The sequence below is a fragment of the Sinohyriopsis cumingii genome, chromosome 4, assembly GCF_028554795.1.
Source record: "Sinohyriopsis cumingii isolate HCF-2022 chromosome 4, ASM2855479v2, whole genome shotgun sequence".
Lineage (NCBI taxonomy): Eukaryota > Metazoa > Mollusca > Bivalvia > Unionida > Unionidae > Sinohyriopsis > Sinohyriopsis cumingii.
In genome coordinates this window covers 94630926-94645129 of record NC_142964.1, presented here as the reverse complement: position 1 = coordinate 94645129, position 14204 = coordinate 94630926, and the positions used below count along the sequence as shown (strand labels likewise).

The window sequence follows — 14204 nt, the reverse complement described above, 5'->3', positions numbered from 1 at the left end:
ATGTGGAAATGACAGTGGGTGGGACTGGCAATCAGGCAGTGGATGGGACTGACAATCAGACAGTGGATGGGACTGGCAATCAGGCAGTGGATGGGACTGGCAATCAGACAGTGGATGGGACTGGCAATCAGGCAGTGGATGGGATTGGCAATCAGGCAGTGGATGGAACTGGAAATCAGGCAGTGGATGGGACTGGCAATCAGGCAGTGGATGGGATTGGCAATCAGGCAGTGGATGGAACTGGAAATCAGACAGTGGATGGAACTGGCAATCAGGATCTATAACTACTCAATAAACATGCAGAATGATAACAAACCAACTCAGCAAAGGTCTCATCTGTATCAAGCTACATGCCAAATTGGAATGAAATGCAAAACTAATTCAGGAAATTATTGTTCAGAACAAAAGTAGAACAAATAGATGAATGAACAGAAAAACAGAAGGTTAGAAAGTCAGGATGATTGAAGGATAGACAGGCCCAATCTAATACTGTATCCCCTTTTTATACAGAAAAATGGTGACAATAGAGTTAAGTCCAAAAAAGATTCCTGTTCTATTTAAAAGGTTGCATTTCTGGCTTTCCAAAAGTGGTTTCTTTGGAAATGTTCCAATGCAAATGTGTCTTACATTAGTAGCTACATGATTAATCAATCGTTTATAGTTAACCCTTACTTTCAAAACTCTTCTAAATATCACATTTTCCAGAAGTCATTTTTCAAATAAGTCAGTTAGTACTCTAACCCTACAAACTGCTATAGTGACCACTTCCTGTATTGGAGGTATGCTCCAACAAGGTTGTGTCATACTAACACATCAAATCAATATAAGGTATTTCATAATGTTGAATAATAATTTGTTCCCATAAGCCAGAAACTAAACTGAAGTAAAATAATTCAAGTAGCAAAGATAAAACAGAATTCAGACAATTTAATGGAATGAATGACTATACCCATATGATCAGCAGTAATTTCATGAAGGACATTGTACCGAATGATCACTTTATTGGGTAGCTTTGATTATATCAAAGTTCTTATTAACTATATTAAACCCTGGTTTGCTATTTGCTATCTGATTTGACATTCATGCCAATAAAATAATTAATATGTTCACATTTTTTCTTTAAACTTGTTGATATTTCACTGTTAACAGCATTTTTTAAAAAATACTTTCTTTCCACTTTGGTGAAACAAACAAATTGATGAAACCCAGACTGTTAAAAACAGTCTGGCAGTTGATGCATTGGTTACCATGTTTTTTCTCAGTACCACTGAAGTTTATGAAACAATTAAGTATGTATTATTCCTGAAAATTAAGTACCCTTATAAGCTCATTGAGCAATGGTCAATGTTGCTGATAGTTCCCAATTATTAAAATACTTAAGCACAAAAAAGTTTACTTACATCAAGTCTAACCATGTAAAAAGACCTTTTCCCTGTAAAAAATATAATTTTCAAAAGGTCAAATCATCTACATTTGGCTCAGTGCATACAAAAGAAATACTGTGGAAAATACAAACACGGAATTAGGAAATTAATGAAAATGCTGAAAAGTGAAACATTAACCAGAATCCCCATTTTTAAGCTATACTTGAGGAAAGTTGTGTCTGACTAAAATAACTGGTTGAAATTTTTCATATCTGATAACAAAAGTTCTGTGTAATGTACGTTGCACCCCACCACCATTGTTAGTAGTACCATATTTATATCCTACAAAGGCATTCCTGACTCTGAACAGCATCATAACAATGGCCACAGTTACCTTGACCTTCTATTTCCCAAATCATTTTGTTCTTCCTTGACCAAAAAGGAAACCTTTCATATACATGTACTTTGTTAAAAAGATATGGTGCAAGATATGTTATCATTAAAAACTATTTGTCCTTCTTTAGGCCATTGTGACCATGACCTTTAAGCTGTCAACCCCTGCATCTATAACTTACTTCCTTGCCATAACAGGAAACTGTCCAGAAGCTCTGGTTCACATTGGTGGATCTTAATTTAAAATATTTTACAAAAACTATTTCTCTTTATTGTGTTACAGTGATGTTGACCTCTGACATTTTACTTTTGAGCCCCCAAAGCACCATCCATGAAATGTGATCAAAATACATGGTTAAGAACTAACTTTATTGTAAAGAAACCATTACCAATTTTCTTTCTTGAGAATTGGTGATTTTGACTTAAAATGTTTTGGTCCCTACACCATAAGTTCCTTCATAAGTTCCATAAGTCCACAATGTTTAATCAAGAAATGCTGTCTATTGAATAAATTAATAGTGCAGACATTATTATTTTGCTATCATGGCACCATTTTCATGACAAGAATTGGTTTTTTTTAGTTCCTAAAATCTAAAATCAGTAGGGTACTTTCTGTCCCCAAGTGCAAGCCATACAAACAGTTTTGTCAGAGTAAAAGGTATTAAACTAAAGTTATTGTACAGAAACCAGACACAGAGAGATACATAATGTTTTATCACGATACAGTGTTTTCAGCTGGGCATTAAAAAAACTAAGCCTTGAAAAATACCCAGGTCCAGCTGTGATGCCCCATGTCTTTGAGACAGTTTGGTCACCAAAATTTTAATATTACAGAACTGATCAAAAAGTTAACACAGAGTGAATATAAGGACTTTTTTTAATGACAGGTCTCGTGTCCCACATGCTGAATTTAAATGATGATTAGAGACACACATGATAAATGTCTAATTATTTCAGACATGTCTAAACTAAGTGTGCTTCAAAACTTTCCAAAAGACAAGGAGCTTTCTATCTCTCAATTTGTTTACATTAAAACATATCTCTCATAATCCTTCACATACTAGGCAAAATAGAAGTAGCCATGCTGCATCCTTACTTTCCTAAAGTACTTACCCCAACCCACCACATACTGGTACATGTTGGTAAAATAGATGTAGCAAGTCTACATACTTACTCTCCTTAAATATCTACCCCAACCCACCACATACTGTAACATGTTGGTAAAATAGATGTAGCAAGTCTACAGACTTACTTTCCTTAAATACCTACCCCAACCCACCACATACTGGTACATGTTGGTAAAATAGATGTAGCAAGTCTACATACTTACTTTTCTGCTGTCTTAATGATTCACCTTTGTAGAGTGTATACAAAGTATGAACAGACTGTGGTGTGGGTGGACATTGGTGTGGCATTTAATCAAATGTTTGCTGTAATTGGTCTTATCATGTAGGATGTGCAGACTGTTTGTGTTACTATGCAAGTTATCTCAACACCTCTAATCGGGAAAAACTAGCAACAACAAAAATTTCTACATCCATTTTGCAAAGTTATTTGTAAAGAAAAAGATGTCTGGAGAAAGATGCACACATAAGAATGTTTAATTTTTAAAAAATAAATTTAAAGTAAGTATGCTCCCAAATTTTAACAAGGCAAGGTTTTCTAGCTCACAATTTTTGTAGTTTCTTTTACTCAAAAAATATCTCTCCCAATTTATAATTTTACCTCCTTTGGAAAAGAGTGTTTACTAACATTTGGGTCAACCTTCTACGGCATTACTAATGGTGGTGACATAAGTTTTAACATATTGTAAAACTCGACTAAAGAACATTGCACACTTCTTTATCTTTAAAATAAAACTTAGTAGCAATATTACAAGGAGTATACTACTATTTTATTAAAAAACAGAAATATCAACAAATAACTACAAATTGTTACTTTTTCAAGGGATGGATTTCTCACAAACATTTCATACCAAAGAATGACCTATATAAACATAGCAGTCAGGGTGGATGATCTCAATAAAGATATCTATATAGTGCTATAATGTCATATTAAAACTTGTATATACAAATATATATATTTCTTAGCTCACTTTTCCATCATATATATATGTATATATGTTTTAGGTGAACAGGATTAAATGATGGAAATTAGTTCACATTGATGAAACAACTGACACTTTTCATCCAGTGTGAAGTCAGTACAAGCTATCATTAGTTCACATTGATGAACTTCATACTTAAATGAGAGAACACAACACGTTTACATAAATAATGTTCTGTCTGAACCTGAAACAATTAGATATGGAGTACCACAAGGCTCAATTCTAGGTACACTACTATTCATTTTATTTATTAATGACCTACCACTTTTACTAAGAGACTCAATATCATCTACAGATCTCTATGCAGATGACACAACATTGTCAGACATCCAAAACACAAAGCATGAGCTCGAAATTTCTTTACAGAATGCACTAAACAAACTGGAAAACTGGTGCACATGTAATGGCATGGTGGTAAATACTGGTAAAACTAAAATATTACTTATCTCAACACGGCAAAGAAGGACAAATCTTGATAGTGATGAACTATGTCTGACATGGAAGGATACAAATCTGCAAATTGTCTGTCATGATAGGCTACTTGGTGTTCTGGTAGATAATAACCTATCATGGACTGAACATATCAAACATACCAGTAAAAAAGTCAATTCAAGTTTATGGCTTCTCAGTAGGATAAGACATTTTCTCCCTGAAAGGCACAGGAAACTATCTTATAACAGTTACATACAACCCTATTTGGACTACTGTAGTACAGTATGGGGTAATTCAAATGATAAAAACATAGCAAAGCTGGCACATCTTCAAAAAAGAGCATTTGGGCTAATATCAATCCAGAAAGAAAGCAAGGAAAGTTTAGCTGGTAGGTTAAAAATATTACCTATTAAAGACTGAATCTGTTTGAGAAAAGCCAAATTAATGTACAGGATATCTCAGAATAGTGCTCCTGAATATTTACAATCACTATTCCAGTATAGGCTACCTGGTAATACTCCCCACCTGCGATCCATGTCTACCAAACAGTATAAAATTCCCAAACCAAATAAGGAGTTATTTAAAAAAAGTTTCCAATACTCTGGAACTCTGCTCTGGAATAGTATTCCAGCTGAGATTAGAAATGCCCACTCTATTTCCTTCTTCCAAACCCAATATATCCAGTGGCTTCAGAGATGCAGCTTAAATAAATAAATTCCTTTGTATGAGGGCCTCAAGGTAGATTAGTTTTTAGCTAATTGTGTTACCCTCTTTAAATAAGGTCATTATTAGTATTATTATTATTATTATTATTATTATTATGAAACAACTGACACTTTTCAGCCAGTTTGAAGCCAGTAGAAGTTATCATTAGTTGACATTAATGATACAACTGACACTTTTCATCCAGTGTGAAGTCAGTACAAGTTGTCATTATTGCACATTGATGAAACAACTGACACTTTTCATCCAGTGTGAAGTTAGTACAAGTTATCATTAGTTCACATTGATGAAACAGCTGACACTTTTCATCCAGTGTGAAGTTAGTACAAGTTATTATTAGTCACATTGATGAAACATCTGACACTTTTCATCCAGTGTAAAGAAACTAAATAAAAGCTCCCAAGTATTCATAACTAAAACTATTTCATGGTTTCGCATGACAAATCCATGTCCTTTGTAAAAAGAGGATCTCTGCCCCTACCCCTTCCAGAGGTTAGAACCCAAAAATCTGTTACATATATTTTTCTCTTCCTAAACTATGACAGCACACAGAGGGCTTAAAAATTCTACTTATCTACTCGACCTGATGGGTCAGAGTGCCTTTTTTATAAAAATAAAAAACAAGAAAAACAAAACATAGTCACATTATTATCTTTTGTTCCATAGGATAGGCAGAAATTAAAAAGTGTAAGGCTTGAGTCACAAACTATCTGAAACTGTACATACACCGGTGTAAATATGACTTTTGAGCCCCTCCCAGAGACTCTAGGTGTGGGAGCCAAGAAAAAGTATGTTCCTCTTATACCTGGTTACTATATGGAATGGACTGATGAACTGATAGATAGAAAACTTTATCCAAATAGTAATATATTTTGATATGCTTAAACATATAATTCAATAAGATACCTTGGATGTCCATGGATAAGTAAGCCTCCTGTTTGTGACGAAAATTTCCTGCTTAAATAAGGATAGCATGACATCGATTACCATCACTTACCACGGCTGGATTGGGTATGCTCCAGTCATGACCCTAATGTCTGATGCAACTGGTAATCTTCTAAAAGAGTTTGATAGAAATTAAAGAGCTGATTCCTCCATTCCCCAGATAACCAGCAATGATGTTTGTATCATCCCAGTATCATCACACATTACTGAGTGGAACTTTTAGCACTTACCATATATACCAAAATAAAAGCACAACAGATTTTATCATAATTCATAAAAGACGTCCCACTTAATGAGATATTGCAGTCTTTATATATATATATATATATATATATATATATATATATATATATATATATATATATATATATATATATATATATATATATATATATATATATATATATATATATATATATATATATATATATATATATATATATATATATATATATATATATTGTGTGTTCTTGTTTAATCCCTGTCTTATTCACTATTGGTTATTTAGCTTCTGGTGACATCTGAATGAGTATCAACAACAGGAAGATTCTTAATGCATTTTTATGTCTATCAATTTTAAAGAATTCCAGAACGCTAAAAAAAATGCTTAACTTGGTCATGAAGTTTTCATATGTATATGAAAGATATTTTGAACTGTTTGGGTTTTTACTGCAGAAAAAAAGTAATGCATTATGCATTGATAGACAGATGGAAAAATCATAAAGATACTGAAACTGACAACGTTATCTCTCTCTCACACACATACACACACACACATGCGTGTGTACACACACACACACACACACACACACACAGAGGTCAGGTGTCATATGATATACTGAACAGTTTTATTGTTTTCCTCTGAAAAGTGCAGTATGTTTATGGTTGGATGGATGGACAAAAATGTAATAAATATTGAAAATTTAAGAATTTCCTTATACAGGCCATATACAGACCACTAGTCTAATAAGTGTATTCAGCTTCATAGGATTTCTTCAGTGATTTTGGAGTTCTGCTATGGAAATAAGGTGTGAATAATGGATGGATGGATAAATGGTTAAATGGATGAAAACTTCGAAAATAATGAACTGAAGAACTGTAGATCTGCAAAAAGCACACCTGGACCACTAGTCTAATATCTGTACCATGTTTCATAGACATTTGGACCACTAGCACACCTGGACCACTAGTCTAATATCTGTACCATGTTTCATATACATCTGGACCACTAGCACACCTGGACCACTAGTCTAATATCTGTACCATGTTTCATAGACATCTGGACCACTAGCACACCTGGACCACTAGTCTAATATCTGTACCATGTTTCACAAAAAATTTTGACCACTAGCACACCTGGACCACTAGTCTAATATCTATACCATGTTTAATAGAAATTTGGACCACTAGCACACCTGGACCACTAGTCTAATATCTGTACCATTTGTCATATACATTTGGACTACTAGACTATTATCTGTTCCAAATTTCATAGACATATTTTGACCTGATTTAGAGTTATGCCCCAGAGACAAATGTATAACTGATGGATGGATGAAATAAATAATAAATAATACACTAAATCTCCAGGCATATGAAATAAAGAGTCATACAATAATAAATCTTCAGGTAGAGCAAACAGAGTTTGCAACAACAATAAAAACATCTGGATTGACCACAATCACCAATATTTGCTCACCTCTAATGTGCTTCAATTACACATAGCTTTGAGTCCAAGTATCTGCCATCTTAGAATATGCTGACAGATCTATGTCAACTCTTTATTTTCTGCTAATGATTTCAAGATGAAAGTATAGACCTTGATTTGATGGCTTATTTTTACAAGTCAGATCTATGTCTATACTGTATTTAGATGTTTCTGTTATACATGGGTAAATACAGTACCTTTGAATCTGCTTGCAACATGCATTGAACCCAGGACCACAGAGAAGCTAAGTGAGTGGTTTACATAAGTGTTTTCAATGAAAGAAAGTTAAATAGTATATACTGAAGTTTTAAGGTAGGCCATTTATCAAAAGCACATAAAACTATGTAAAATCATTTAATTTTCATGGACTGAAAATCTCTAATACATTTGCTAAGGGGATGTGGAGATAACCAAAATCATGTCTGACAGGAGTGTTAAAGGAAGCAATCATGAAAGCATATGACATCATATGAAAACTATCTATAATTCTCTCTTGATAGTATCAAGTCTACAACTAAGGATTTCTGCAGTCCAGTTTCATACTTTGCAATAATGAACCCCTCCTATCATCACAGAAAACAAGGGATTTGCATATACTGGTTTAATACATTCACAGAAACATAAACTTTCATCTCAAATTTGTTTTGTACTTCATCCCCTGTATGAAGGGTACTGTGTGTATTTCACTGATAAGTCGACTCAACCTGAAAAAAGCAAAAATCCTGATCTGCCATAGCATAATGCCAATGCAGATCAGGGTCTATGTTGCTTGTTCTTCAGATTACTCCCATCAAACTGCACAGACCCAGATCTGCTGCACTTTATGTGACAGCTGATCTGGGTCTGTGTAGTTTGTAGTTGGAGTCGTTTTATAAGTGAGTATATATGGTATTTTAGCTCTCACATGTCCATTTACACTTTGATAACAGTACCTGTGACTATACATTACACTTCAACAAACGTGATTGGAATTAGAATGTACGTGTGTGATTTGGATTTATAATGTAGCTTTTAACAAATTTTCAGTCATATTGCTATGATGTCTACAGTGTGGCAATTTATAGTGATGTCTAGCACTGGGTCATCATTCCACAGACATGTTGCATAATGTCCCACCCAGTCACATTATCCTGACATCAGGCTGACCAGTCCTAACACTAACCTCTTAATGCTTATCACCTAGCGAGACTGAATTAGAGTGTGCTTATAGTTACATAAGATGGTGCTGTTTATATATAATTTTTTTGAATTTCTTTATATTATTTTATTCTTTTATACTTTCAAAATCTAGAAAGAAACATGAAATAATGGTTTTCTTATTTTTTTTCCCTCGGTGCTTTAGTAGATCAAACATTTCTAATACAATAAAAACCTGTCTTGAGGAAAGATCCCCCTTTCTGCCAACAAAAGTGGTTTCTGAAGATAGAGGGTCTTTCAGTAGAGCTCATCACTATATATATATATGGACACAAAAATTTATAATGGTGCAAATTCAAAACTGTTTCCCAATGTTTTGGGCTAACCACACACACACACATACATTTGGAATCTACAAATCTGAGATTACTGAGACTGACCTAAACCAGATAGAATAAAAATAATTTCCACAAAATTATTTTTCATCTACAAATTTATTAGGCTGGTCCTATTTTGGAAATAAAACTTGAAGGAGAAAATTAACTAAGATCCTGATCAACTGATACATTTTACAACAACTGATCTGGGTCTACATTCTAGATATGTGCTAAACTTGAGCAACTCTAGTAACAAGTCACATGACCATTCTAAATTTTCCTTCATCACAACTCAGTTATTCATCCAACCATTTTCCACCAAGGCCCAAAAAAAATATATGCATGTTTCCTATTGCACTGGTTTTAAAATTAAGCTAGGTAGGTAGGTAATTTTTTTCTTTTAAACATTATATATATTATAATGATTAGTATATATAATGTCTAAGCTGCTTCAAGTACTGGTCAAAACTGGCTCAGTTAGATGCACAAAATCAATTTGGGGAATTTTTTAAAACTTTTTTAATTTTTTAATTTTTAAATCTGGGGTGGGGGGCGATGCTAGGGTTGGCAACAAAAACGGATTGTCAGCTGACTGTAAAACACATATTTTTTATTCCCAATTGTAAATTCCATCCACTAGCAAAGGATCTGAATTCTTACAGCTTGCTGCCCAGCTCTAATAGGATACACTCCAGGTATCCAAAAGGTTTTAAATCTCTGTCTCAAAATGTTGTTCCAAAACATCATAAGCTGTAAAACTTGTGCATTAAAAAAAATGGGCGGACAAAAAGTCAGAGGTGTTATGGACTAGATCTATTTGCCCTGTCTATGAATTCTAGGTGATAATGAAAAATCTGTGTGGTGATTTTGCCTTAATAAAGCCCAGTAACATATTAGCCTCTATCTCCTCTACAACTTTATTTATCCAATGACAAGCCCAGGCTTTATGATTAGTATTTCCCAATTTGTTCAAAAGTTTGGAAAATATTTCAAAAGGATAATCAGTCTCATGATAAGTCCACTCCTTAATTGTTGACCAGCTACCATATATATTCTCTTGTAAGTAAAGTCTGAAAACTGTACAGACCCAGATCTACCATTTTCGTTTGTTAGGAGTAATTAGTAGTACAAACATAATAGATCCTGACCTGCCAGCGTATCATGTGACAACAGATGAGGATCTACATTGTTTGCTGTTGGATTTGACTTATAAGTGAATATATACGATGATTAGGCTTGTCCACAGGTTTTATCACAGACTCACATACTTAATGATATACCGCCCACAACTTTTCCAAAATTGTGGTAAAGTCTTATTAACATACATTTTTCAGTGACACGTCAATCTCCACTTTTGCACACACAAAAGATAAAGAAATTACATGGTAGGCCCTATACGTCTGTGATGAGAGAAATACTGTACTCATAATTCTTGATTTAAGTCACTAGTTACTTTACCACATTTAAGTTAGACCACATAAAATTATGAAATTATCTATATTTAAATGATATTATCAATGTAAAAAATGTTACAGACATTATCAAAGTTCTAGAAGCTAAATATACATATTATGAGTTAATTATACAGAGTTGTCTTATTGTATAAACACTATTTAATACTTCTCTGTAAATTGTTCTGAGAATGATAATCCCAAAAAATTGTAGGCAGAAAAACATAAAATTATTTCTTATGGCATCATGAATCCATCTCATGACCATTAGCTTTAATTTAGAAATTCCTGCAATAAGTGTAATGATAATGATAATAATGTTGTCTTTATTTATAAAGGAAGTTTGAGTGAGTTGATGAAATACTCTCTCTCTCTCTCTTTTCTACACACACACACACAGACACATAAATCATAGCTATAACAAACCATCAGCACACGTCACATACACACTTGAACACTCTCAGCTCTTTCCAAATCTGCCACCCCACCCCACCATCACTTTCAAATAGATTAGCTAGAAATATATAGCTGTGCTAAATGTAACTAATGAAGTGTGCTTTACAACTTAAATAGATCTGACAACAGTTCATTTTCCAATGTTAATAAGGCATAAAAGAATAAAATCCCAGGTTACCATACGTCTCCTACTGGAAGACCATGAGGACTGCCTAGTAAATTTGTCAAGATCTGAGAGCTGGACTTAAAATCAACATCTACCATATATACTCTCTTGTAAGTCAAGTATAGCTGCAAACAACATACACCATGATCTGCTATCACACAACATGCTGGCAGATTATGATCTACATTACTTGTTTGACTGATTGCTACTAACAAATTGCATCGACCCAGATCTGCAAGCTCATTTTGTTATTGCAGATCTGGGTCTGTACAGTTTGCAGTTGGACTCGACTTATACGCGTATATTTATATGTTACTTGCCAAAAGAGTACACCAGACATGCTCTGTTGATTTTTAACAATTCACCAAAACTAAATGAAAACTTTCTAAAATGATGAAAGTGAAAAATGTAATTTTGAACATATTGTGGCTTACAGTAACTCTCTCAAACACAAAATGCAATGCTTAAACTTACAGACTACTCTTATGAAGTGGACATGAAAGTATAGTGGTCACCAAAACGTGAACTCGTGTTAATGCCTTTCTGATCTCCATTGTGTCTGTGATATTTAGTGTAATCATGCTTCCTTTATTATTGGACAAATACATCCTTAGTTGATATCTACCACAATTTAACACTTAAAACTCTTTGTCTTTCTGTGTAATTCTATAAACAAATCAAAGAATCAAAACATTATGCTGTTCACACCAAGCGTATGACATTGTACAATATATTTATATTTTCCCATTATAATAACAAGTAATTATTATAACTGTACATTTATCAATATTTCATATCTACTGTAAGTAATCATTTGATTGGTTAGCATTTCATTCCTGTATTAGAAGTTTAAAGTGAACTGAAAACAATATCGAATCAAAACTGCTGTATGATACTCACATTTGAGCCAAGGTAAAATCCAAACCATCAAAAAGAGTTTATTCTAGCTTCCTGAATACAGTACAAATTCAACTCCATCGAACTGTTGACAAGTGAATCAAATATTCATGAGTCTATATGTCAAATTACATTTTAACAATGGTACATATACTAACTACAGCAAAGGTACAAAACAGTGTAATAACTAAATCAACTGGAATAATAGAATGATTTACTTACTTTAAATCAAGACACATTCCAATCCATGAAAAGAACTTGGACTAGCTTCCCCATACGTAACGTTAGTGTTGCTCTAATAAAATGCTGAAAGTGAATGGAGACTTATATACATCAACATCAAGTCACACTTCACCAATGCTATTTGCCTGTAATTTTATAGCAACATCAGATGTTAGTGTCAACTATAAAGGGCATACAATTTTACCTGCATACTTACTCTTTTAGCAATATCCATTTATATATCATAAATTGGGAGCAAATTACAAACTTGAATCCTATCATGAAAATCACCATAATATATAATCCATATATATTATGGCTCATAATCCATGTTCTTCTAAACTTGACAAGTGGAAAATATTAAATTTCCTCATTCAAGAGTGATTTAAATTTTTTCCAGACATGGTTGCCATGGCATACCCAATTAATCTGTTTTACACTTATTTTATATTCTCCCCTCACATGCCACTGATCTATTGATCAGCAGTGACTCTACGCAATAACTGATGACAATGTAAATGATGTAGGAATGGCATTAACTCTGAAAAAAAGATGTAGCGACAATGCCTTTTGTGGTTAAGAGATATTTTCTTGGTAGTTATTTTAAAGAGGGTAATGACTGATATAATGAAATGATATCTACATAGCAGGTAATATCAAATTTGATAACATCATCAACAATACCTGTATTCTTAAATCCCAGAAAACAAATATGTGTAACTCTAATGTCAATAGATTTACTGGCATAGACAATATTAATTTCTGTATAAAGATTTAAGGGCATGGTGCACTGATGTTTGTAAACAAATTTAAGAATATGTTGTTATTGGTGTATGTAAATCAATCAAAGGGCATGGGTAATATTGGTGTATGTAAATCAATCAAAGGGCATGGGCAATAGTGGTGTATGTAAATCAATCAAAGGGCATGGGCAATATATAGTGGTGTATGTAAATCAATCAAAGGGCATAGGCAATAGTGGTGTATGTAAATCAATCAAAGGGTATGGGCAATAGTGGTGTATGTAAATCAATCAAAGGGCATGGGTAATACTGGTGTATGTAAATCAATCAAAGGGCATGGGCAATAGTGGTGTATGTAAATCAATCAAAGGGCATGGGCAATCAAAGGACATGGGCAATAGCGGTGTATGTAAATCAATCAAAGGGCATGGGCAATATTGGTGTATGTAAATCAATCAAAGAGCATGGGCAATATATAGTGGTGTATGTAAATCAATCAAAGGGCATGGGCAATATAGAGTGGTGTATGTAAATCAATCAAAGGGCATGGGCATTAGTGGTTTATGTAAATCAATCAAAGGGCATGGGCAAAAGTGGTGTATGCAAAACATATAACTCAAGTTCAGATAGAGTTAATAACATGGACAATTTTGGTGTAAGTAAAACAGATAACTCAAGTGTAAAAAGAATTAACGACATGGCAGTTTTGGTGTGTGTAAAACATTCAACTCATGTGTAAAGAGAGTTAAGAGCATGGGCAATTTTTGTGTGTAAAATATTTAATTAAATCGATTTTAGGGCAAGTATAATATTGGTGTATGTAAAACATCTAACTTGAGTGTCAATCGATTTAAGAACATGGGTGCCACTGGTGTATGTAAAACTTCATACATGAGCAAACTTTCAGCACAGATAATTTTGAAATGGCTTGTTAGTAATTAGACTGAGTACCCAGTAGTCAGCATGAAAAATGGATGCAGAAGATTGGTCTGAAGCTGATAGTATGATGTTGTTCTTATTGTTATGGGTTTATCTCCATTTTCAGCATATGACAGACTTAGCATGGTGGCCAGTATATTTGGT

At 33.6% G+C, this 14204-nt stretch overlaps 1 protein-coding gene across 1 annotated transcript in view; it reads right to left on the bottom strand.

Moving 5' to 3' along the window:
• LOC149801701 (uncharacterized) overlaps positions 1–14204 on the bottom strand; it is a 94243-nt gene that overhangs the window by 26350 nt on the left and 53689 nt on the right. The window contains exons 4-5 of the mRNA XM_089955971.1: positions 12379–12462; positions 1401–1432 (exon numbers count right to left, since the gene is read on the bottom strand). Of these exons, the coding sequence (XP_089812097.1) occupies positions 1401–1415 (15 nt within the window). The 5' untranslated portion in view covers positions 1416–1432; positions 12379–12462. The remainder of the gene's footprint in view (positions 1–1400; positions 1433–12378; positions 12463–14204) is intronic.